Source organism: Amblyomma maculatum, chromosome 4, assembly GCF_055883805.1.
Source record: "Amblyomma maculatum isolate TAMU_Amacu chromosome 4, ASM5588380v1, whole genome shotgun sequence".
Classification (NCBI taxonomy): Eukaryota; Metazoa; Arthropoda; class Arachnida; order Ixodida; family Ixodidae; genus Amblyomma; species Amblyomma maculatum.
In genome coordinates this window covers 140,404,624-140,431,870 of record NC_139347.1, presented here as the reverse complement: position 1 = coordinate 140,431,870, position 27,247 = coordinate 140,404,624, and the positions used below count along the sequence as shown (strand labels likewise).

The 27,247-nt window shown below is 48.6% G+C and overlaps 1 protein-coding gene across 2 annotated transcripts in view; it reads left to right on the top strand.

Annotated features, from left to right (window-relative positions):
- The window catches only part of LOC146193184 (lysoplasmalogenase TMEM86A), a 67,657-nt gene that overhangs the window by 25,516 nt on the left and 14,894 nt on the right, over positions 1-27,247 (top strand). The window contains exons 1-2 of one of the 2 annotated variants that reach the window (XM_084602604.1): positions 23,515-23,627; positions 23,682-24,075. In XM_084602604.1, coding sequence (XP_084458730.1) covers positions 23,598-23,627; positions 23,682-24,075 — 424 coding nt within the window. In that variant the 5' untranslated portion in view covers positions 23,515-23,597. Of the gene's footprint in view, positions 1-23,514; positions 23,628-23,681; positions 24,076-27,247 lie in introns of those variants that run through there. The other variant, XM_084602603.1, reaches the window with a different exon arrangement.

The window sequence follows — 27,247 nt, the reverse complement described above, 5'->3', positions numbered from 1 at the left end:
AAAGGCAAAAAATGAGAGGCAAATGTAAGGAGAGGAAGGGTAGGCTTTCGTGAGACCCTCTAACTTTTTTTTTTTTTTTTTTGTTAGCGATGATTAGCTGACTGACGGGTATAATCAAAGGCCGACAATGAGTGTGCTGCAATCGTACTCGATAATAGCTATCGCATGATATGACTAAGTTTCAGTGCCCCGCCGGGGTGGCGCAGTGGTTACGGTGCTCGACTACTGTTCCCAAGGACGCGGGATCGAATCCCGGCCTCGGTGGCCGCTTTTCGGTGGAGGCGAAAAGCAAGGCGGCCGTGTGCTGTGCGATGTCAGTGCACGTTAAAGAACCCCAGGTGGTCGAAATTTCCGGAGTCCTCCACTACGGCGTCTCTCATAGTCTGAGTCGCTTTGGGACGTTAAAAGCCACATACCAAACCAAGCAAACCAAAGTTTTAATGCTGTTCATAATTATTTGCTAATTATCGGCTATTAAGTAAGACCAGTAACTTGCGTAATGGAATCGTACTTGACCTAAACCATCCCGTGATATGATTTACCATTGGAGCTTGAAGTTCAATTGTTGCTCACAACAACTAATTAACGGCTATTATTGGCACTGGTAACTAGAGTATTGCAATCATACTCGATATAAGCTATCCCGTGATATACGACATCACGTTGTAGCCTAAAATTGAAATTTTAATTATAAATAAATTAACGGGTATTAAGTAAGACTGGTAATTAGTATACTAGTATTGGCTTCAACATAAGCTGTGTCGTGATATATGACTTGACATTGTAGTCTAATGTTCAAGTGTTAATCATAATTGAATAATTAACAACTGTTAACAATGTCTGACAATTAGTGTATTGCACTCGTACTCAACATAAGCTATCCTTTGATATATGACGACATAGTATTTTAAAGTTCAATTCTTAATCAAAAAGTAATGCTTATTAACGAAAACCGGCAATTAGTGCATTGCAGTCGTACTCGGTATAAGCTATCCAATGATATGTGACTTGATGCTATAGTCTGAAGTTAAATTTTCAATCACAGTTCAATAACGGCAATTATAATTAAGACGAAAACAGTCAAGCGCAATTGCATTCGACGTAAGCTATCCGATCTAAACTAAACGATCGATCGTGTTCAGCAGGCGGACGCTCTGCTGCTTCTTCGATATTCCTCAAGCAGTCAGGGCACACGCTGGTGACCAAGATGGCGGCCCGTCTGTCATTTCCAAATAATTCGCTTTCCCACATGACGAGAATAGGCAAGATACGCCGAAACGTGGCGTATACGTCTGTAGTGTTTTAGGTCACTCAAAGAAAAGCCTAGAGCATTGTCAAGAACTGCGATGCTGTAGCCCGCCAAGAACTTGGGAGCATTTGTTGATATATCCTATTCACATCGCCCCATAAAGAGCACCTTAAGCATGGACAGTGGAGATCAGCGTCGAAGCGTACGCAAATATCGATTAACAGCAATCGGTTCCAACAAGAGCGTAAATCAGTAACAGCCGTGAAAAGCATGCTGTCCGTTACCCCGTCCTTCGGGCAACACAAGCGTGGCATTCGCAACACTTCATTAAAACTTCTCTTCAGGGCTAGTTGATATAGTTCATCTTGATGTAGGGCTTTTTTTTTTTTTTTTTTTTTTTTTTAGCGTAAACAAATGCAAGGACAAGAAAGGCGAGACATACACACACAAGTGCTATCAACTGACTTTATTCGTGGAAGGCAAGATCAAAGGGTGTGAGATAATGAAACGAAACCTAATAACAATAAAAAAAAAGAAAAAAAAAAGCGGATGGGCGTGCGTTACACTTGAAAAGACAAGTCAACAGGTAGTAAGTAGCGTTGGAAAAAAATCTCAGCCGCGAACTGAGATAAAGAGGGTTTGCTGATGCATTCGTTACCAAAGTTTCTTAATGTGATAGGCTAAGAACCTTCGTCTCCTCAAACCGGGCCACACATGCATGACATTTACTTACGTGAGCAACAAGATGCTTATAATTGTGATTATTTTTTAATTTGTATTTGTTGCGCTTAAAAAAAAAAAAAAAAAAAAAAAAAAAAAAAAAAAAAACCCTACATCAAGATTCGCAACACGTTAGCTATATTGACCGAACTAGAGAGGTGAAGGCGGGCGAACAATTAGGTCGTCTTCCTAGAGAGAGAGTTCATTGTCAACTCTGTTTTCCCAATTTTCCGCCTTTTCTTTGCATAACAAAGGAAGAGTGCGGCAGGTGGAACTTGGACTGCCGAGGTCAACGAATCGCGAAGGAATATGCTGCGTTCTTTGTTGCCCGAAACTACGACTGCCCGCAAGGCGCCGAGTTGCTCGGCAGATAAGCTAGATTACTTTAACGTAACCGAAATTCACTTCAACAACCTCTGATGCCGATATATCTTGGTCGTGAAATCTGCTCCGGAAAACCGCAACCGCCCGCCGCTGCGTTGCGCTCAATCGTTTCTGTAGTAGGACACAATTTAGAGGAACAGCAGTTTAGTTTTTGATATTTGACAACACAAGACAAAACAGGGGCATTGGAATTCTTGAGCTTATAACGTGGTATGCGGTGGTTAGCCTTTTATTTAGGTAACAAGAAAAGCTTTAACAGCTGACTACTTCCCATCAGAGAGGATGAATCGTGTTCGGCGGTTACCGTGCACTTCAGTTGTATGTTTGTATGAGGTAATGGCTCAGTGCAGTGGGGCCGCCGGAAAGAGCCGACGCCCCTTGCCATTGTCAGAAAGGAGGGAGACTTGGCACCTGAAAGTGTGCTCACGCTTGCTTCACTACCAGCAGCAAGGCGAAGCCCAAAGGCCTACGTTTCACCACATGTCGGGGATGAGAGCGCCCGGTTCGGGCGCACGTTGAAAAAAATGCGATGTGACGTCGTATTTCTTCAACTTCGCGGCTTTTAATTTTTGTTGAATAAAAAGCATGCGCAAAAACTACCTCTCCGGAACAAACTTGCTCGAACCATTTTCGCGGCGCTCGACAACTTCCCTAATCATACCTGAGCGTTCAAATTGCTGTATTTAGAAAGTTAATTACAGTTATCGTTGACTATAATTGTTCGTGTAGGCGGAACAAAATAACAGAACTGTCTATACCCTGTACATTAACCCTAACGGATGATCAGTTAATTTGTTTTTTTCACTTGTCCTTTTTAGCTGGGATATCATCTATGCAGTGTTTAGGTGCTTATACGATTACGTGTTCCGCGGGCTCGAATTCAGTCGAAATATCATCTCTTCGAAAAAGTTTCATTCGGGATAGCCCTCTACAACAAGAACATCGTCCAGCTTTCGGTGTGCGACTTTTTCTCGTTGTTTCCTCTTAGTTGCGAACGTTTCTCTTTGCGCTCGCCTGTGCCTCACAAGCTTTATTTACTTTTTTTTTTCTTTTTCGATCGTTGAGCCTTATCTGCGCCATGACAGCTGGGGACGAAATACATTCGCAGCTCTGGGAATGACTGCTCGCGGACGCGGCCGGAAATTCTCCGCTCGTTTTTCTCGGGAAGATAACTCGCCTTGGCGCGCATGCGCGACTACAGTAACCCCTTCGCGCCCGTTGACGACACCGGTTGCTGCAATTCTGCTCGGCAGCCGCTTCGTTTATTTCTCGCTCGGGGAATTGTTAGCACGCGCGTCACGCGGTGCCTTCCGAAACCCCAGCTGTGCGCGGAGAGGAGGAGGCGGCCTCTGCTGCGCACTGAGGACGCTTTTGTTCAGCGTTGTTGATCAATGTGGCGGACGCGCGCGAGCGATCTGCCTCCGCGCGCCTGCAAGGGCTCAAACAGCTCTCCTGTTTTCGCTCCTCCAGACTCGCTCGTTTAATAAAGTTTTTTCCTCCTCCTCCGAAGGCGGCGGCTCCTTTTCGCCCGAACGCGCGCTCCTTGAGTTCTACACAGTGTAACAAAATGGCCCGATTATTTACAGTAGCTTATTTTCTTTACTGCACGTACGTGTTCCTCCGAGTAATACGTACTTCATAATGCTACCCCACGATAGTGCCACATCTACCGGTGCTTCCGAGCCTGTCATTAGTTTTACAATGAATATGAATAATAAAAAAAGAATGATTTGGTAATTAGTTCTATTGTGCATAACTTAAAAAGCAAAAACAAAAAAATGAGTTGGTCACAGTGGGCAGCAGGGGCGTAGCCAGGGGGAGGGCTTATGGGGCTTTAGCCCCCACGAAATTTTTTTCTACTGTCATACACCGCAGACCAAAACAACCGTAGGAGCCGGAAATCAATCTGGACTTTGTCTCCAGTATGTCATTTTCACGCTCAAATAGAGATTTCGGCGGGAATAAAAAAGAGAGAAAGGTGCATTTAGTTTTCTAAAATCGGTTATCGAACCGTACAAAGGAGACAAGTCATACTATCAGAGAAGCTAACAAAGCACGCAGAGATGGAATGCGTGGAGAAAAAAAAAAAAAAAAATCTAGGAGGGAGCGTGGCGCCACATGAGAAGTCTCCGCAGGCCAAACTCGATCTTCTGACACCGCGCCGTCTTGTCTCTCCCGGACCTCTTATTTGCACTGAATCTCGGTGTTTTTAGCCGCTATGTATGCTCCGGTGGAAAATGTCGAAGTGGTCTGCTGAGACTCCTCGTCTGTTCGTAACACTTCATGCTATCAGAAATCGCTATCATTCGCCACTGTTACCGATGCCTGGAAACTCGCAAATATTATTCCATTGTTCAAATCTGGAAGTCCCCAGATATTATCCAACTGTCGCCCAATATCCTTAACTTCGCAGTCACGTAGTTACTTGAACACATAATTCATAAGCACATTTCAGAATTTCTTGAAGCTAACAACATTTTGTGTATAGGTTTTCGGCGCGGGTTTAGCACCATTTCTCAACTTGTTGAATTCGCACATGACATTGCTAGTTTTAACATCTGCTCTCAAGTTGACGCTTTATTTCTTCGGTTCTTCACACTAAACTTCTGTGTAAGCTGAATGCAATACTTAATAACCCCTCACTAGTGAACTGGATATCAAGTTTTCTTCCTTATCGGAAGCAATACGTCACTTTCAACTCGTGTTCATCTGAAACTGCTGACGTATCATCCGGCGTGCCTCAAGGATCTGTGCTGGGGCCACTGATATTCTTATTATACATCAATGATTTGCCACAAAATATTTTTTTTTTTAAATACGCTTGTATGGAGATGATTATGTAGTGTACGGATCAATTAACTCACCTGATGATCACGAGCGACTGAATGCTTCATTTTCGTCATTCTGCTCATGGTGCGAAACACGGCAAATGCAAATAAATTTTCGTAAATCTGTCTGCATGTCATTCAGTAACAGAGAAGCCACATTACCTTACTGTTATTCAATGGCGAACCTGAAACGGGTGTCTGCATACAAATACTTAGGTGTTCTTTTTACATCTAATTTGTCGTGGTCAAAACACATTAACACAATATGCAACAATGCATTGCGGAGGCTAGGGTACTTGAAACGGTCTCTTTTTGTTGCCTCTCAAGAAACTAAACTGATTACTTACAAAGCTCTAATCCGTCCACTTTTAGAGTATGGGTCAATAATTTGGAATCCTCATAGACAAACCGACGTCAATAATCTTGAGTCGGTACAAAGGAAATCAGTGCGGTTTATGTGCCGAAGGTATGATAGGAACGTCTCTCCATCATCTGCTATTCCTGACCTGAATCTTTCTCTGTTGAGTACTTGTCGCCACAAGGAGTGTTTAAAGTATTTCTACAATATTGTTAATTCATCCCGTTTTGCATTATTGCATACTTACAGTTTTCAAAGCCTTCATCTACAAGGAACTACCATTCATTGAATGTGTCGCCCATTTATGTACGCACAGACGCTTTAAAGTTTACCTTCTTCACTCATGTCATTGAGAGCTGGAATTCTCTGCCCGGTGATGTCCGCTCGTTGCCATTAGAACACTTTCTGAGCATTGTTAGAAATTTCTGATTATGCCGTTTATTGTTATGCTGTATGACTGTTTCGGCTGTTGATCGTTTGATTGCTGCTAACTCCTGACTCTACCGCTAACTCATTGTACTGTTTGCTTGCTGTTAACAGTTGATTATGCTGTACTTTTCCCCACTCCTGAAATAGCCACTGATGGGGCTGCAGTCATCATCATCATCATCATCATCATCATCATCATCATCATCATCAGCCTGACTATACCCACTGCAGGGCGAAGGCCTCTCCCATATTTCTCCACTTAACCCGGTTCTGTGCTAGCTGCATCCACTTGACCCATGCGAACTTCTTTATCGCATCCGCCCACCTAACTTTCTGCCGCCCCCCGCTACGCTTTCCTTCCCTTGGAATCCAGTTTGTTACCCTCAGCGACCATCAGTTATTCTCTCTTCGCACTACATGTCCTGCCCATGTCCATTTCTTATTCTTAATTTCTACTAGAATGTCGGTAACTTGAGTTATTTCTCTGACCCACTCTGCTGCAGTATATGTAAATAAATAAATAAATAAATAAATAAATAAATAAATAAATAAATAAATAAATAAATAAATAAATAAATAAATAAATAAATAAATAAATAAATAAATAAATAAATAAATAAATAAATAAATAAATAAATAAATAAATGCAGTTTTTTACAGTGCAGATGCTGCATTATAATCAAAGTTAAAAGCACACTGGAGAGAGTGCAGGCAACCATTTCATCTGCGGGTTCGGCAGGAAGATTACGTATTCAAACTAATGTTAATTGAATGGCTGGAAAACTGGCTATGATGAGTTTTCTGTTCTGTAAAACTTAAACAAATGATTTTCGCCTGAAACAATATATGCACAGGATACTCGATGGAACGAAAGCCCCGGACAGTAGTATAATTCTTCCGTGCAATCTTTGCATCCCGGCATGCAGAATTTATGGCGCAGTTGAGAGGTGACAGGTTGGTGACAGGTATGTATCTCGATACGGAGGAGGCTGAGCAGCAACGTCAGCACCCCCTCGAAAAAAATTTCTGGCTACGCCACTGGTGGACAGTGATCCGCGGTATCCATGCAGTCCTTCACTGCGGCATCTATCATATTCTGAATCGCTGCAAACCAACCAAACCAGCCATGTTAATGATATAAGCTTTATGGTGTTTCACTCTATCGAATAAGCCAGATGCACCAATATATTCGCGCTTTTAATTTCGTCTGATAGTCAGTTTTTGCTCAATTAGGTAACAAGAAAAACTTGAACTTTTTTTTTTTTTTTTTGTAACGACACAACTTTTATCACTTGTAGCCTTGAGTCTGCCCCTTCTACCCTGTGATGATCCATTGTTTGCTGCCCAACCCGTGTGACTCATGCGGCTGCACCCTTTTCCTGAATACTGGCAGTGAAGCTTACAACGCGTTTTAGAAAGCGCTGAGTCGACACCAAAGCGTAGGTTCTTTTACGAGACTTTGATCGGAGTGTCGCGGTGGAGCATGAAACAAAATCCTGTTAAGTCCATTGGTCGTCGGATTACCTCATGACGTCACTTACATGACATTGCGCGGGAGTTTCAAACTCCCACACCCCGCATTCACAAATTTAGACCAAAATTAATGGAATGTCCCCCTACTTTTGTTTTTCTCCTGACCGGGCGGATGTCTGCCCAAATGTTCACTTTCCATACTTGAGTTGTACCCGACTTTAGCTGTGACGCCCAGAAATGATATTGTCGCATGAAGGGAACCCCCGGCGCGGTGGCGCAGTGGTTAAGATGCCCGACTTCTGTGCCGGAGTAGCCGTGTTCGAACCCGACCCCCGGCGGCTGCGTTTCGCAGGAGGCGAGGCGCAGAGGCGCCCGTGTACTGTGCGATGTCAGTGCACAGTAAAGATCCCCAGGTGGTCCAAATTACTCCGTTAGCCCTCAACTACTGCTCCAATTTCTCTCTTTCCACTTTCACTGCCGCCTCCCTCCCTTCACTTGCGGTGCGGTTCAGGTGTCCACAGAAACACGTCTGACAGATACTGCACCTTTCCTTTCCTGTAAACCAATTTATAATTTATATAGCTGTACACGGAGCGTACTTGAACAGTTTCTCTGCGAAAGCAGATTTCCGGCACACAAACATGCACTTTGCACTTTTACAAACTGCCCACCATCTAAGTGGTCGCTGACTCAACGAGTTCTGGGGAATTGTAAACTGAGGTTTCACTTTTTCACAAATGGAGTTTACATGATGCAGCATGTAGACGAAGCGGGTATGAACCGCGTGCGTACAGCTTAGTTTGCTGTATGTACTCGTGGACATGCGCATTTCTCCGTCGTCGAAATCCCTCACCTTTGCCGGTGTTATTTTGGTTTAAACAAAACAACTTTATGTACAGTCGTTAGCAAAAGTGGTATACGGTACTCAGTCCATGGCGGAACTCGAGAAAACTGGATCCTAATTTTATCTAGCAACAGCTATCTAAAATCGAGACAAGCGGTGCCCGATTTTATCCAGATGCTTGAGTCGATGTCGCTGTCCCTTACGCTATCGCTAGATGGCATTTCGATGAAGTTTGCTCGAGCTCTGTCACTGGCTGTGTGCTGTATACCACTTTTGCTCACGACTGTATACATAAATATCTACATGCATGTGGCCAAAGCCGAGAGCACAGATTTCTTAGCGTGTTAACATTTACCTTGAAGAACCAGAATGAGGAGTTTTATGAACAAACTTTAGAATTATAGAGAGGGTTCTGGTAACAAGGGTCACTTATATCTATAGACATGTTAGCCCGGGATGAGCGCAACTAAGCAACCTAAAGGGAGAACACTAAGGAGGTGTTGAAACTTTGGGCGGGGCTCCCATCACTGTCTCGTGCCGAAATCAGAGGCATCCAAACCGCTTCTACTGCCGGGTCTTGAAACGAACCCTGACGATCAGAGAGACAGTTCGCGACGTCTCCTTGCATTCAAGTCTGGGAACACATGCAACATCCGTCGCCGTGCCAACTTCCAGCGGTGTGTGTGCTCACATCCTCGCACATTCGCACCTTTTCGTCATGTAGTGAACGTAAGCGCCCCTTCGTGAAGGCGGCATCACTTCCGAAAAGAGGGCAGATTAATCGAAAGCGTCTCTGTGTCAGTCGGGCGGCACAGCGCTCAAAGCACGGACGATATAGGCTGCGGCGGCAGCATGCATTATAGTCGCCGTAGCCAGGCGCTAGGCGCGAGCGACATAACGTGCAAACCATGTCCACAGTCCTTTAATTCACAATTGAAAGTGATGTCCAAGAAAACTGCACTTTGCGCGAGGGGCTTTCACATGTGGCCGACTTTATTCCTTTTATTTTCCCGACATGGATTCAAAACTGTCGTATATATGACTTTCCATCTCGCTTTTCTTTTAACTTCACAAAATTTGCGTTTCCTGCTTTCCTATGTATACGCCTATAGCAACGTTGCCTATAGGCCGTTCGTGAGACGGTTTAAACGCAACGTTACTGAAATTTAACGTCCCAAAAGCGGACTCATTTGTACCGTACCGATGCATAACTCAAGCTGCGGTCACTCATTGTTCACGCCTCACGCAGATTCCGCCCGCGACGCCATTTCGGTTTAACGAGCTTGCTCTCTCAAACTTTGCTGATAAAAGGGAAGAAACGAATAAAAAAAAAGTACGATAAACGTGCGCAGAGATAGCGCGGCACAAGCTTTCTCCGAAACAATGCAGTATATGCCGTGCAGGAACAGGCGCTATTGTCCCGCTGACTGTGTCCTCAGGGGTGATTAACGTGGTCTGAGCGCAGTCCGATAATGTGCGAGTGCCTCTGGGCCTGGCTCGCTGTCAACCATTTGCCGCCACGTGATGGAGAGAGAGAGAGAGAGAGAGTACTTTATTACGCAATTTTTGTGTCAGCCGCAAAGTTCTTCACTATGGCCAGCTGATCTAGATGCTGGTGCGATGAGAACACCTTCAACTAGGCGTTGGTTAGGGATACTGTCGCGACTCTATACGGTTGATGGTCATTCAAAGAGAGGGATTTTTTTTAATCTTTTCACTTTGGAAGACTAGCTCTCCCAAGTCTAGGAGTCCAAGAGTGGCTGTTGCCTGCCAAGCCCTCTTCACCTGCTGAAGCTGGGTCGAGGGGTCAGAGCATGTACCGCTTCGCACTGCTCGATTTCCTCAATATTTGAGTTTGCCTCGCTGAATGCCCAGTCTGCGTGCTAAAGGTTCGAGACCTCTCAGCATTACGGGCGTAACCTATTGTATCTTTCTTTCCAAATTGCGTGGTTTCTTGATAAGTTGGTGTCGGCGCCCGCCTGTATAGGCCCCTCCATGCCGCTGCTTGATCCCTGTTGCTTTTTCCGTCGGGTGGCCGTATTTATCTCCTTTACATTTGAAGGCACGTCATCGTTCCTTCGGGTGAGTTTATGGCTGCAGGACGTATTCAGGACCTCTCAGGGACATCCCTGACGTTCGCTTGCATTACCCGGCAGACCTACGTCCTAATTTTCTCTCCTTGAGCGGCTCTGCTGGCAGACTAAGAATCATAGATGACTGTTGTTTTTGTGCCAATTCGATTTGCCTTTTTTTTATTTGTATTACGATTACGATTGTGACCTATTCTTCCTGCCGCAGTTTGGTCAGTCCGGATTGTTGCGTCTGTTATTTCTTCGCCTTTCTCGTTCACAAGAATTGCTACTGCGGCATTTTACTAGCTCTTCATTTTCTAGCGTCTTTGAAGAGTTTGGACACCAGCTCGTTTAAGTTTTCCTCTGTTGCTTTTTTGTGAGCCTCTCTTCCGTGATAATGTTTCGGATCCGTATTTTACAGGAATATGTGGGACCCTGCTATCAACTCTTTTCTTTTTTTTCTTTCGGTCTGCTGAGCTTGCAGCGTTCCTTTGATTTCCTGGTGACTCGGCTTCATATCCTGGGTGTTATAGAGACCGTCTTCCTTGATGTTTTTTGGCCTGCTCCTCTGGAAGAACGGGATGGCCTCTCCGTGTTATTTATGCGTCACGGAAGCGCCCAGCACAGTGACTCTTTCGTCTGGGGCGGATGTCGGTAAACCGAGAGTGATCTTGTGTGCCTTTGTGATTTTCGCTTCGGTTTTCCCTTCTTTCTCTCCAGTCGCAGAGAGATATACGGCTGGCTGTCGGTCTGTCTGGGGATCACGAGGGTGGTCCTTCTCCTTGATCTTTAATTTTTTTGTTTCCAATCCTCCGCAGCATGCCACACGTAAGAGAAAGCTCATGGGACAAGTCGGCGTAGTGGTGTTTGTTCAGTTCGGATATGATGCTATGGCCCAATGACGGCACAGACACGTTCTAGCCTGAGTGGGGATATGTTATAAAGAGTAACTCCTGTGGCTTTCCAACCTCTTCGAGTTTAAGAAATTCATGGGATGTGTTAGCAATACGGAAATTTTCCAAACAGTCCGGAATAGTGAATTGAAAAATAAAGTCACAAAAAAAAAAACTCAAATTCGGAGCCGAAACCACGAAACCGAAGCTAGTCTGTGATATCGGCTTTGAAATCATGGGTTAGATCGCGTAGCTTCATGTGCAGATATGCCCAAGTCCCTCGGATGTCTGAATTACCCGGTATATCGCGCTATGCGCTTCTGCCAACACGTCTGAAAGACCAGAAAATGGCTTCCCAGACTCCCATGAGTCTTCGGAAAGTGGTTAATTGCACGATTTCAGATCTGTTGAGTCGCCCTTCATGCATACGACTCAACGCCGCGAGAGCCAGCAGATTCGCGCGACAATACGCGTCTTTCGCAAGCCAGAGGCTAAACTGGGAGAGATAAACACTCCTGTCATTTCGTGCTCGCTTATTTATTATACGACCGCCTGAACGAAAGTTAAAGTGGTGTTCCCGCTGAGCAGCTGTTACTGCTGTCCCCGTTGTTCATCGCGCAGCTGCGCGTTTCTCTGACGGTTTTCAGCACGAACTGTCTCAGAAACAGAAAGTACGTGCGCCACGAACAATAGGCGAAATGAAAGGGCGCGCTCCTAAGTATATTGCCAAATACTACGCAGATAATAGGCACCGGGGCTTCAATAAATGCCACCGTCTCGAAAAAAAAATATCTATGGGATTATATATCACCTTGCTTTTTCTTAGACTACCACTAATATTTGGTTGCATGATGACGTAATATGCAAAACAATGGAAAAATGTAAAGCCCGCGCAAGCGCATGAACGGGAATGAACTTATGCGCGGCTGAAGAAAATCTTTATCTATACATAGAAGAGCGCCCGCGTGGTTCAGCGATAAGCTGTTCTTTCTCCATTTTGTCATGCGTCAATATAGCGCGCGACTTGTGGCGCAGTTCGCATTAACGTTTGTTGTGGCTGTAGGAAGAAGGAAAAGAAAATGCACGGGCCTGCTACTGGCTCTGTAGCTGAGCCACCTCCGCTGCCTTGTGCAGACAGAAGAGAAAATAAAGAACGCCTGCGTTGGCGTTATTGTTACCGTTGTGGTTTTTTACGTGGTCATAGGCCACCAACCACCGCGGGTTCGAGCGTCGCGCGAGCCGAAACCCCGATCAGCCGTCACCACGCGCACACTGAAACACTGCAGCGCGCACTCAACCTCCAAAGGAAAGAGAGCACTGCGCTGCAAGGACACAAACCTCCAAGTTCACAAAGGAGACGTTTATTGAAACGCCATCCTCCAGCGGCACACACACACACACACACACGCACACACATACACATATTTACAAACGCACATACGCACACACATATTTACAAACGCACATACGCGCACGTACGCACACACATACATATATATACAAAACGCACACACACACACACACGCAGTCACCGTGTCAAGGGAGCGCGCGAGGAGCTAGGCTCCCCTGCGCGCACGAAGTGACACGGAGTGCGCGCCGCAAGCACGCAAGGGCGTGCTGTGATCTCTCTCTCGCAGTAACCAAAGGGTTCCTTTGAGAGAGATTGGGCAACCACCGCAAGGTACGCCTGTCGCGGATCGTTGGATCACGATCGACAGGCTCGAGCTTCGCTCTCAGGTAAGACCCGGAGCAGACGAACTCGAGTACACACTGGTCTGCGCGGACAAAGGCCGGCAGACAAGAACAGTTGCGTACGCACCTTGCGATGTCTCGGAGGAGTCTCTCTCTGGGCTCCGCTCGGACAGTCGCGCGAGCGCGGCTGTCGAAGCGGTGCCGTGTTCCCGCCAAAAGGCGCCAATGAGAACAGCCACTGGGACGCCAGGGCGGAGCTGTGGCCCGAACGACAGTGACAAGTCGCTCGAGCCCCTCTCCGCCGCCTCAGGCGGGAGAAAGGGAACGGGGAGAACAACTGGGAAGCGGGCGGCGGCCGCGCAAAGGGCAGCCGCAGCAAGCCCGAATCCCACATCCTCCTCTCCTTAATTGCCCTCCTACCCATCAGTGAAAGCACGCGGCAGGTCCCCAGCATGAGGAAAAGAATGCTATCCTCACGCAACAAGTCAACTACACTTCAGTTCCAGCAAGAAAGATCTCGAAAAGACAGACACTCAAGAAAGACAAACATTAGCAAGGCGCACAAAAAAAAAAAAAAATGAACAAGATGACATGAAGAATAATGTACAAAGTTCCGGAGGCTAAGTAACAACGGCTATGTACAGAACACAATCATGTACAGAACACCACTATGTACAGAATAACTATGTACAAACACAACTTTGTACAGAAGTTCCAAAGTTCGTAGGTGCAGCTCAGGGAGCCTGCGGTGACTCACCGCTCGTTGACTTCTGGGTGGCCAACGTTCATCCTTGGCTGCAAACGATCTCGGTCGGTGGTGGTACAGGTTAGGTGCAGGGACAGCGAACACGCCGAAGGGGCCCCGGGTGTGGAAAGTCCGTGACTCCGTGGCGATCCAAGGCGCACATGGGAAGACCGCGCGGGGCTTCCTTTCCACCACGCTCCGCACACGCCGGCAAACACACATGGCGCGACGTCGTCGCCTCCACGCCCAGGCACGCACACGCACAGCCACTCACACACCAAACAAAGGGTGATGCCGACCTTCAGCGGCGAACCTGTCCCGAGCACCTTCGCAACCGCGGCGGCCTTGGGTGAAAGGGGCATCGTCATGCTCCCCGTCCCCAAACGGCCCCAACTTCATTTCCACACACACAGCAAAAACCGCGCGTCGGGGCTGCCTAATGAGCAGCCCTCGCAATTTCAAGAAGATGAGTGAAGACACGCTGTACAAAATAAGGCACTCACTGTACAATATTTACAAGATAAGAAGCATGAACGGAAACAGAAGAAAGCGAAAAATGGGAAAAGAGACACAAAAACAAAATAAAATACAAAGGCTGGAACTGAGCGAGCTAGAAAAGGTAGAGACCAACCTTGCTTCCGGGTAGGGTTGAACGAGCAAGCTCGCTCGGTGAAGCGGTATGCCTTCGGTTGCGGAAAAGGCCCGCCGTCCGGCATCAATCACATAGGTGAACGTCGCCTCACCTTGTACCGGTGCGGGGCACGGCTGCGTTCCACCGCATCGGGTGTGCCTCGGCGCTTGCTTGTGGTGACAATGGGCACCAGCGCAAGCTTGTCAGACCGTTACGCATAGGCCTTCAGGTCTGCAATGTAGGCACGGCTGGCATTCCCCATAGGGGGATTCTCCAGCAATGAGCCCCTGCTTGTTACTGAGGACATGCCCCATGAAATCGCAGGTGGCCATCTGCCATGGACGCACACTGTCAGTTGGTGTCGTCATGCCCGGTGGCTTGCCACCCCTTGACTTATCCATTTGACAGACATGGCAGGAACGGCAACAGCGGAAAAGGTCGCGCTTCATGCCGGGCTGCAGTCACCGATTGACTCAGTTTCTTGAAACCTTGGAGCCACTCAGATGACCAGCCAATGGTTTGTCATGAGAGAAACGCAACAGAGCGCCGCCCAGACATTGGGGAATAGCCACTTCAAATGGTTCATGGACTCATCATCCGTGGCTATGTATTTCAGCGCGAGCCCGTCATGGCCCAGCAAACATGAATCCCCGGGGCACGCCGCGACACACGCTGGCTCGTGCCCCCCTGCGCCCGCTCAATACAAGTAGCGTAACGGCGCTGCGCCCGCTGCAATACAAGCAGCGCAACGGCGCTTCGTCTCCCAGAGACCGTCGCTGACATCGCGACACAAAACGGGTCATTTTGCTGGACCGTCGTAGCTCTTCATGGCCGAAAACGATCCCAGTCATCTCAAAGGAGAGCCTGGTTTCGTCCCCCCGCAGGTTCGCAGCAAAACTTCCGCTAGCATCGGCGTCTCAGATGTGCTCACAAAGAGCTTTCACCCTCGCCTGCTTTGCGAAGCGCTGCTTACCCGGATAGCGGAATGGGGAACCCGTCTGCGGGCGTCCCCTCCGTGCCGCTCTGCGGCTCGTCCGCTGTTTCGCCCCCTTCGCCCGCCGTCCGCAAAGACGCCGCCGCGGGCGAGTGGGGCACGGGATAGCGCGTCAGCTACCACGTTCGTTCTCCCCTGTAGATACTGCACCGAAAAGTCGAAATGCTGTACCAAGAGAGAATGGCGCGCCAGCCGGCTCGCAAGTTCAAGTAGCCGCATCAGCCAACTGAGCGCGCTTTCGGTCCGGTTTCCAGAGGGAGCCCGGCCGACGCCTCGCCGTTCCCCGAACAGAAATGACTGCAAGCGGGGTACGGGTGCTGTTGTGCGGAGATGCCGGCAGCGGCGGCGTCGCGCACATTGCTTCCGCAACGGCGTAAAGCTGAAACAGCGGAGGCATATGGCCAACGTTCGCACCGCAAGGGGGTCCGAAGAACCATGTAGCGTGTTTCAGTGCCTTTGCCGAGTGCCGCGCAGGGGGCGGCAGGCATGGCGCATGAGCTTGATCGTCAAGGCGACCGGCTCGGCCGATGTGCTGTCCAACGACTCATGGAGCCAGGGACAATTCACGTTGGGCGCCAGTTGTGGTTTCCACGTGGACATAGGCCACGAACCACCGCGGGTTCGAGCGTCGCGCGAGCCGAAGCCCCGATCAGCCGTCACCGCGCGCGCACTGAAACACTGCAGCGCGCACTCAACCTCCACCGGGAGGAGAGCACTTCGCTGCAAGGACACCAACCTCCAAGTTCACAAAGGAGACGTTTATTGAAACGCCATCCTCCAGCGGCACACACACACACACACGCACACACATACACATATTTACAAACGCACATACACACACACACGCAGTCACCGTGTCAAGGGAGCGCGCGAGGAGCAAGGCTCCCCTGCGCGCACGAAGTGACACGGAGTGCGCGCCGCAAGCACGCAAGGGCGTGCTGTGATCTCTCTCTCGCAGTAACCAAAGGGTTCCTTTGAGAGAGATTGGGCAACCACCGCAAGGTACGCCTGTCGCGGATCGTTGGATCACGATCGACAGGCTCGAGCTTCGCTCTCAGGTAAGACCCGCAGCAGACGAACTCGAGTACACACTGGTCTGCGCGGACAAAGGCCGGCAGACAAGAACAGTTGCGTACGCACCTTGCGATGTCTCGGAGGGGTCTCCCTCTTGGCTCCGCTCGGACAGTCGCGCGAGCGCGGCTGTCGAAGCGGTGCCGTGTTCCCGCCAAAAGGCGCCAATGAGAACAGCCACTGGGACGCCAGGGCGGAGCTGTGGCCCGAACGACAGTGACAAGTCGCTCGAGCCCCTCTCCGCCGCCTCAGGCGGGAGAAAGGGAACGGGGAGAACAACTGGGAAGCGGGCGGCGGCCGCGCAAAGGGCAGCCGCAGCAAGCCCGAATCCCACACCGTATACGGCCAGTACTGATTGAAGTGACATATTCTATCCGAGCTTTCTTTTTTCTATGTGTAACATAGTCCGTTCCCTCTTGACAGCTGCACCTCGTTCAAGTGGCTGACTCCACGGGCGGGACCCGCTTCAAATGCCTGTTGAACGCAGTCTTAGCGGGCTCAAAACCTTTAAGGTACACGCATTCCGCATAGCGTTCTGATGCAAAATGCCCCTAGCCTGCGCGGACTTGTAGTGGTGGTGGTGAAAAACTTTTATTTTGATTATTAATTATTGTTATTATTTATTAATTGGTTCACTGGAAGGGAAAGGCGCGGTATCTGTCACACTTGTTTCTGTGGATACCTAAACCGCGCCGTAAGGGAAGGAAGAACGTAGGAGTGAAAGTGGAAAGAGGGAACGAGGAACCGTAGTGGAGGACTACGGAGTAATTTAGACCATTTGGGGATCTTTAACGTGCGCTGGCAGGGTGAAGGGTGGCTGTTCCTGGCCCTACGGGGCTGGGACTGGTCCTCTTGCGGGGGGGGGGGGGGGCTAGCCAGCCACCGAATTTTTATCTTGTGAGCCGTCATTGCACCCCCGCTTAGGTGATGGACGATGGCTGTTGCGGCGCGCGTCTTTCTCTCCCTCTTCTCTCGTTTCTCTCTTCTGTCCGCACAGCCCCGCCGGGGTGGTGCAGTGGTAAGACGCCCGACTACTGTGCCGTAGTACCCGGGTTCGAACCCGACCTCGGCGGCTGCGTTTCGATGGAGGCGAAACGAAGAGGCGTCCGTGTGCTGTGTGATGTCAGCGCACGTTAAAGACCCCCAGGTGGTCGAAATTACTCCGTAGCCCTCCACTACGGCTCCTCTTTCTCACTTTCCACTTTCACTCCCACCTTCCTCCCTTCCCTTACGGCGCGGTTCAGGTGTCCACAGAAAACAAGTGAGACAGTTGCCGCGGCTTTCGGTTCCTGTAAATCAATCAGGCAGTGGAGGTGGCTCAGTTGTTGTGGCGGTATGAAGAAGGAAAAGAAAATGCACGGGCCTGCTACTGGCTCTGTAGCTGAGCCACCTCCGCTGCCTCGTGCAGACAGAAAGAAGAGAAAATAGAGAAGAAAGAAAAGAAAGAGGGTGAAAAGACGTGCGCCGCAACAACAGCCGCCGTCCACTACAGACACGGTGGCGGGTGCAATGACGGCCTACAACAGATAAAAATTCGGTGGGAGGCCGCCGCCGCAAGCGGCGGTGGCCTACCTGTCCTAGCCCCATCAGAGGAGGACCTTCAGGTGGCTCAGTTACAGAGCTAGTAGCAGGCCCATGCATTTTCTTTTCTTTCCTACAGTCACAACAACATCGCACAGCACACGCTTGCCTCCATCGAAATGCAGCAGCTATTCCAGTTCCCGACAAATGCCCACACTGCGAAGAACCGGCTTGCGACACCACTGTACGGCATCTAATATGGACATGCCCAGGAACTTCGCATATGCGCAACACCATTCTACAAAAAGCTGGACTTTCACCAAGTAATGACTCTCATTTCCACTTATGGACAACAAACAACATTTATGCACGCAGTTTGTGTGACTTCTTGCACATGGCTGCACTCCACACATTCCTGTGACGCTATACCACCACCTTTTATGCCGTGTGGCAAACTCAGCGCCATAAATAAATAAATAAATAAATAAATAAATAAATAAATAAATAAATAAATAAATAAATAAATAAATAAATAAATAAATAAATAAATAAATGCAGCCGCCGTGGTCGGGTTCGAACACGGGCACGCGTAATTCCGTCTCCTCAACGGTTGGGTCCCGCAACTTCTTTCTCCTCACTGGTTACCTCTTAGCGGGTTAAACGGCGATAGTTACCGAAAGGTGTCTCTGAACGCAACCTAACGGTAACATACACTCACTGAAAGCAGGAAATGATTACGGTGAAGGTAATTGATTAGTGTTACCATTGTCATGCCGTCACCTCGTGGCTCTGTTCAAGGCTGGTTTAGCGGCTATTAAGAAATAAAAAAAAACACTACATATTGTCGCCTAAAGGGGTACACTCCCCAGGAATGAGCTTGGTAACTTATTGTAATGTTGCGGTAAAAAAAAATAAACGAAAAAATAAATTACAAAATTCGAACAGACCCTTTAATCGCTTATTGCTGAGGTAAGTAGTGTCAATCCATTGCGCCACTGAAGCAACGAATACGGCACGCTTTAAACCAATATTTCCGCTATCTGTCGCCAGGTAACGCTGCTCAGAGGACCTTACCGTTGGAACGGAATCACGCCACGGGCACTCCGGCACAGTAGTCGGACATCTTAACCACTGCGCCACCGCGGCGGGGGGCAAAAAAACTACAAAAAAATTAAAGAGCACTGCAGAATCAGCATTGGAGTAATCCAAAAGCACTGATGCTGCTGTTGGTTGCTTCTAGTTGCTTAGTTCACTTCTTGTTTACCCATTTTAGTCTGGTACTTTCAAATTGTGCGCCAATCCTTTCCTATCCCCTTTTTCGGCTCTACTTCCGGTTGCGTGATGTCACATACTCTGCGTCACATTCATTCACTTGTTTATTCATTTGTCTTTTGTACTTTCAAATTGCGCGTCAATCCCTTCCTATGGCCTTTTTCGGCTCTACTTTCGGTTGCGTGGCGTCACATCCTTGACGTCACTCACTCTAATTGACTGCCTTAATTAATTACTTTAGTCTTTGGTATTCTCAAATTGCGCGCCAACCCTTCCTATGCCCTTTTTAGCTCGACTTCAGGTTGCGTGACGTCACACCTTTGATGTCAGCCTAATTGAATGATTTAACAATTTTAGTATTTGATACATTTAAATGTGGCGCCAAGCCATTCGCTAATGAGACAATTTTCGCTTTTTTCATTTTTTGCCTATAATTAATCACCTAATTAACCTGTTGGCCTAATAATTTTTTCGCACACATTAAATCACCCTCTGTCGGTTGGCACCACTCATTAACCTCTACAACTTCTCAATTACTCACAACTGCTGCGGACACGGTTTTGCAAATTGCTCGCCAATGCCTTCCTATGCCTTTTTTCAGCTCTACCTCCGGTTGCGGGACGTTAATCATCTACGTCACATTAATTAACTTCTTGTTTATTCATTTTAGTGTTTGGTACTTTCAAATTGCGCGCCAATCCCTTCCTATCACCTTTTTCGGCTCTACTTCCGGTTGCGTGATGTCACATACTCTGCGTCACATTCATTCACTTGTTTATTCAATTCAGTCTTTGGTACTTTCAAATTGCGCGTCAATCCCTTCCTATGCCCTTTTTCGGCTCAACTTCAGGTTGCGTCACGTCAAATCCTTGACGTCACCTTAATTGACTGATTTAATTAACTATTTTGGTATTTGATACATTCAAATGTGGCTCCAAGCCATTCGCTAATGAGGTCATTTTCGCTTTTACTGTTCCATTTTATGCATCTAATTAATTACCTAATTAACTTATTGGCCTAATTATTTTTCCGCATACATTACGTCACCCTCTATCGACTGACACCACTCAATAACCTGTACGACTTCTCAATTACAACTGCTACGGACAACTTTTACATTTCTTGCCTGTAATTAATTACCTAATTATCTTATTGGCCTAATTATATTTTCTGCAGCAACATTAGGTCAGCCTCTATCGATTTACACCACTCATTAATCTCTATCATAGCTCAATTATTTGCAACTGCTGCGGACACGATTTTGCGGACGCGGTCTGTGGACAGAAATATGCGAACATGCCGGTTGTGGCGTCTAGGGGGTGCGCAGCCGCGACTTCCTCCGCTCACGTCACCAGTGCTGGACAAAGCAGCCTCCCACAGCTGCGGACTGGTAATTGTGCCAAGAGGCAGAGGGCAAGTGGGCCGCGCAGGAATATAGGATATGAGAATAATTGGCGCGGGAGCTGTCGCATAAACGGCATGCCTGCGTCCCAGGGTGGAGGAGGGCAAGACGAGCTGGAAGATGTGGGCCTGAAGGTGGCGCCACAATTGTTGATGATGTAGTGACTATGGTGATGCTGTGAAAGAGATTTGTGCCGAGGGGGTAAGGTGAGGCGAGAAAGGCGGTAGTGTAAGGTGATATCGTGGTACGTGAGGAGCGCGTACCCATTCCCGGCGGGCTTGCTCGGTCAGTCGAATCGCGAGTGATGGAATTTGCCTCTTCGTTGCCAGGGTGGGCCGCGTGTGCGTGCGCCCAGATGATTTGGATTGGACGAGAAGGGACGATACCGGAACACGAGATACCAATGGCTGGGGGTGCCACCCGTCCAACTACGTAGTTGTAGATCGCAGCCTTTGAGTCACTGAAAATCTATTCCGCTGAAGTTTGCGTAATAGCTAAGGATGCAGTTAGCGTGGGTCGGAGAGTATTTCCAGTGACTGCAAGGCCGTGGGCTGGGTGGCAACGATACGGGACGGCATCCACATAAGCCACGACTCGTTGCCGTCCGTGCTCACTCCAGAGCGCGGAGGCTGACGCTTCTCTCTGGGAGGGATGGTGTTCGGGATGCATATTTTTAGGCAGGGGATTGACGGTTAAGAGGGAGGAGATGTGGGAAGGAATGGACAAGATTACTATTACTGGCTCTGCGGACAGCTTTTACCTACCGGCCGTAGTTCTTTTTTTGTCGCTCGCGTCGATAGGTCTGTTATAGTTCTTATATCAACGATAGCTATCCGGATATAAGACGCAATGCTTGTCTCTATGGTTTATTTTATGAATTTCTTTCACGCTGCGAGACACCACCGTGTTTCACAAAACTATAGGTTGATTTATTGGAAAGGTTGCGAAGTATCTGCTACACTGATTTAAACTGATTTATTTATAGGAAGGGAAAGGCGCGGTAACTGTCTCACTTGTTTTCTGTGGACACCGCAACCGCGCCGTAAGGGAAGGGAGGAAGGTGGGAGTGAAAGTGGAAAGAGAGAAAGAGGAGCCGTAGTGGAGGGCTACGGAGTAACTTCGACCACCTGGGGATCTAACGTGCGCTGACATCGCACAGCACACGGACGCCTCTTCGTTTCTGCTACACTTAACCGCGCCGTAAGGGCAGGAAGAAAGGCGGGAGTGTAAGAAGAAAGAAGGTTTGATTGATGCTCGTTGGGTTAGTTGGTTAATCTGACTTCAATTACAGCGCAGGCAGAAAGAAGCGCTCTATTCTCTTGTGCCTTCCCGTCCCTTCTTTCTACCTGCGCTGTTATTGAAGTCAAGAGGGTTCGGTTTGGTTTGTAGGTTTTAACATTCTAAAGCGACTCGGGCTATGAGAGACGCCGTAGTGGAGAATTCCAGAAATTTCGACCACCTTGGGTTCGTTAACGTGCACTGACATCGCACGCAGCGCACGGACGCCACTTCGTTTCGCCTCCATCGAAACGCCGCCGCCGGCGGAATACCTATAAATCAATCTTGTGAAACAAAATGACTGTGGGGCGCTAAATTTAGCGGCCACTGTCCGCACAGTGTGGCTAATCCACCAAATCTGGCGCCTGCGTTCGCCACTCCTATTCGAGTTGGCACCACCTAACAACGGCTTTCGTATGGAGACTTCCTCGACTAAGCTTTCCACTCCTATTCTCCACAGCTGATGGTGTACGCGCGGCGTACGTGACTAGAAACACCTGTGGCTCATTAGAGGTCAAATTGCAGAGCCAGAGAAGAAAACCACTGAACTGGACTCGATCGGAGTAGGGCTATTGCTCTAAAGGTCCAAAGGTGAGAGCGTATTGCTTCGGAAGGGTCACTCTTGTTAAACACCCGACTACCGCAACAGCGTCTTACCGAGGAGGAGGAAAAAAACTATCGAGCAAGCTAGCTCGCACCCTTCAGAGCCACCGCACAGACCTCACATTCGCTCACATAGGGCCACGACATTGGCACCTCACACTGCGAAGTTGGATGTCCAGGTCCTGCGACGCAAGGAGGGCTTCCCGTTCCTTCCATGATCCAATGGCGGGCTGTCCCAGCGAGGGATGAGGGCAGCCGAAGAGAATATGTTCTAAGTTGGCGTACAACTCAGGGGAAACGGGTCGGTAGTAGATAAGCGTGCGCTGAGGGGTGATAGCAGTTCGGGTCTGGAGACGCCTGCAGATGATTTGTTGGGAGTGGGACAGCTGGTAGCTGGGAGAGGGTAATGCAGGGCTCCCGAGCACTGCAATGTCAGAACACGTTAAAAAAACCGGTTTGGCGAATTGTCCGGAGCCCTTCACTACGGCGCTTCCCTCACATCCCTCAGTCGCCCTAGGCCATTAATCCCCTATCAGCCCACACCGTGAGGGCAATAGTGGAGGGAGTGATATCAGGCAGAGAAAGAGGCGAGGCTTCGGAGTAATTGCGATTGCACGGGTCGCTCTAACGCGCTGAAATTGCAGAGCACACGGGCGCTTTTAAGGCATAAGTTCTACTGCGTGCATCACCATTCGACGCAATGCTTCTGGATATGATGACAAACAATCTGTCATCTTGCGCTACATGAGTTGCTGTCAAAGTTCGTAATGTAAAATCCAGGAGGGAAGCTTACCATTGCGCGGAAGCGAGCCAAAATCGAAGCGGCAGCAGCGACTGCGGCTGTGGCCGATGGATAACGATCGTGAAACTTGGTTCAATGATAGAATTGTTCCTCTAAAGTTTTTTTTGTTTGTTTTCGCCTCGACCGAAATGCGACCGCCGCATCTGTGTTATAACAAGAGTATTCAGGGCGTTTTTTGACACATAGCTTAACCACTAGGAACTATAATGTGAGCTGTCGCAGCCTTCCCCCGACGCATAGTATCTTGACACAGCGCGTGTATGCATCGCCTTGAGTATTTGCGCCTATTAGAGTGCACCCCGCTGTCCTTCACATATTTTCTGACCACGTCTGCTGATGTCGCGAATATCTTACACAGAATTCACTGTACGTTTACTCTCTTATTTCTGAGACAGTGACTGAGCGGGCCTGTGCGTGCAGGTGAAATGCGTGGGTCCCAAGCTGGTGCCGTTCCTGAAGACGGTGGCCCTGTACTTCGTGGTGGCCATCTCGTGGCAGCCCTCGTGGCTGGGCTGCCTGCTCAAGTGCCTGCCCGTGGCCTTTCTCATGGTGTTCGTCGTGCTGCACGGCATCTCGCTGGGCGACGCCCGCCACTGCTATTCGCGCCGCGTCCTCTTCGGCCTGGGCCTCTCGTGCCTCGGGGACGCCCTGCTGGTGTGGCCCTGGGGCTTCCTGCCCGGCATGGCCGCCTTCGGCGCCGCGCACCTCTTCTACATCGCCGCCTTCGGCACGCGGCCGCTCAACCCGTGGGCCGGGGCCGTCTGCCTCGCGTGCATCGCGGCTGCCGCCACCCTGCTGCTGCCAAACCTTCACGGTGAGCACACGTGGCCCGCTCACTCGAAAAAAAAAAAAAAAAAGAAAAAGAAACAAAACACGAGGGGGGGGGGGGGGGGGGGGTTGTGTTTTGGTGCAATGTGGGCGAGGGTGTCAAAGTACAGAAAATGCTATGATGTAGTACGTATCAGACTGACTGTATAAATCCGCATTGTTTATAGATATGCAACTCAGAGTAAAAACGAAATTCACATGAATTTTACCATGGCGAACCAACTACTCGTGCACAGCACTCTAGCGACCCTGATACCCGCCGGTTTCTTCAAATGGGTACAAGCCACGGACCAGTCTTGTGCTCGGTTTCCTTGGGTACATATCGTTTGGGAAATCAGCCTGTGCCTTTAGCATGATTGTATAGCAAAGCTCGTGCGTAACTTTTGCCTCATAGCTATCTGCTTCTAAAGATTTCCTGTTAACACAGCATCCAGAGTAAACTAGTAAAAATAAAGTTCACATATTTTCACATGTTACTGTTCTGGCGTTCAGCCTGTGGAGCAGAAATCAGGAGCAAGAAATTTCGTTCAACGCGACTATTCATCGCAACAGCAGTTGCTAATTAAAGGCAGTGGTACGCGGCGTGTGCATTACTCCGTTGAACAGTAACCACAATTAGTTTTAAATATCTGACAATAACAAACTAGCCAGTAGTAGTATAAAACTTTATCCCGCAAAGTGGGAAGGGGTGTAACCTCGAACTATCGCGTCGACTTCAAGGTTTCCCTTCACTCCTCCGTGCCCAGGTGCCCATACCGCATTCTGCTTGTTTTTGAGTTTTGTCGCCTCCCTGAGGAGGGTGCCTGGCATGCCTGCTTATCCTTCCCCTTAGGAAGCTTCTGCATGCGGCCTGTGAGTCTGTTACTGTTGTAGCTCTTGTTGTTTCTGTTTGCTTCCGTGATGGCTAAAGCTATTGCCACCTCCTCCGCCGTGTTTATGTCCCCGGTCCTAATTGACATGCTGGATATTTATTTGTTCTGGTTGTTAACGACGGCTACGACCGCTGCTTTTCCGTGTCTGTACTTGGAAGCATCCACATAGAGGACGTTAGATTTCTTTGCCAGGCTTCGGCCTAGAGCTCTTGCCCTAGCCTCTCTCCTCCCTGTGTTGTGCAGGAGGCTCATTGTTTTGGTATAGGGCTGACCACGAACGTTTCCCTAATCTTTTGTGGTATGTCAGTCGAATTTTCGATCTTATTGCGTCTCGGTGGCCAAGTCTCGTTATTAGGTGCCTTCCTGCCTTGGATTGTGCTAGCCTGACTTTCTGAAAGAATGTGGCCACTTCGCTGGTTCGTTATGGTGCTGAATACTCCTAGTTCCATGAGCTTTTGTGTCGATGCTCGGAAAAAAAGGGGGGGGGGGGGGGGGAGTCCTAGCGCGATCTTATATGCTTTCCTAATTTGGGCATCAAATTGATTCATAGAATTGAGTTATTTCTTTCAAAGTGTAGGGGGGTTCGGTTCAGAGTTGGGTCGGTAGGAGACGAGGCTGATGCCCGGAAAGTGAGCGCGCGGGCGGCGACATCGAAGGCTTATTAAGGACGCCTCGGTGCGCGCGCCCTCTACGGAGTGGCGGAGGAGTGGGGGGCACTCAATTCTAAATTTATACAAGTTATACAATGGATGTAATATCCAATCCCTATTCATATATCCATGCATTTTGGGCAGGAAAATAAGAAAAGTATTAATAACCAAGAAATATTTATTCTGCAGATAAATTTAAGTCTGCATCATGCCTCTTCTAGCCAAGAATAATCGGAGTCTGCGTAAAAGATGTATCATGGTAATTCGTGGTTCATGTGATTGACGATTAATTGGTGTATGATAGGCGATGACAAGTAAATGAAATCATTGCAATTGATTAATTGATGAATAAAAAATATGAAAACAAAATTGAAAAATGAAGGTTCAAAGCTGTCAAAATGTCCCGAATAAAAGGCCAGTGCAAATTAGACAATGATTCATTAATTGAAATAATAATACATAATAATATATTGGTTTGCAGGAAAGGAAAGCGCAGTATCTCACACGCCTTGTTGTTGTGGCTGTAGGAAGAAGGAAAAGAAAATGCATGGACCTGCTACTGGCTCTGTAGCTGAGCCACCTCTGCTGCCTCATGCAGACAGAAGAGAAAATAGAGAAAGAAAAGGAAGAGGGAGAGAAAGACACGCTCCGCAACAGCAGCCGTCGTCCACCACCGAAACGGTGGCGGGTGCAATGACGGCCTACAACAGATAAAAATTCTGTGGCAGGTTAGCCCCCCCCCCCCCCCCGCAAGCATCGGTGACCTACCTGTCCCAGCCCCATCAGCGGAGTAACACCACTACTGCTTCTCACACGCTTTCTTGCACATTGGAACTGCTCTGTAAGGAAAGGGAGGAAGGTGGGAGTGAAAGTGTAGAAAAAATTACAAGAGTTCAGCGCTGCTGAACCAAATATTGAGCGAAAGCATCAGCTGCGGGAGACCGAACGTTCTTCTTCTCTTTTTCCTCTTCCTGAGCCCACATATAAAGCCCCACTTCAACCGAGCCGCATGAACACACCCGTGAATGCCAGGGTCCTAGCAGGCTGATTCTGACTCGTATGGCTGACGGCGTGAGCCAGGGCCCGATTTATCCAACTGTATGACGTCACTCCGTCTGTAGCGCTCCTCACGGAAGGAGCGGGAGTTAGGCCGCCGTTGGTGTGCACCGCCTCGCATGGCTAACGGCGCGAGTTGGGCCCCCGGTTTTTGCGGCAGATGGTTTGACGTCACTCCGTCTGTAGCACTCCTCGCGGAAGGAGCGGTAGTTAGGCCGCATTGGCAGCATTGGTGTGAACCGCCTCGCATGGCTGACGGCGCACGTTGGGACCCCAGTTAAAGTGATCTATAATTCACTTTACCCCGGTTTTTGCCGCAGATGGCATGACGTCACACCAGAGGTGAAGCTAAAGGTCGATAGTATGCACTGCCTCGCTACGCTGAAGGCTTGAAAGTGCAAGTAGTATTGCTTTCGCATTACAAGGGGAGAGAAATGAAAGACATAGTGGAGAGCTTAATACAAATGAATGATAATTGGTTTGCAGGAAGAGAAAGGCGCAGTATCTGTGACACTTGTTTCTGTGGATACCTGAACCGTGTAGGAAAAAGGAAAAGAAAATGCACGGGCCTGCTACTGGC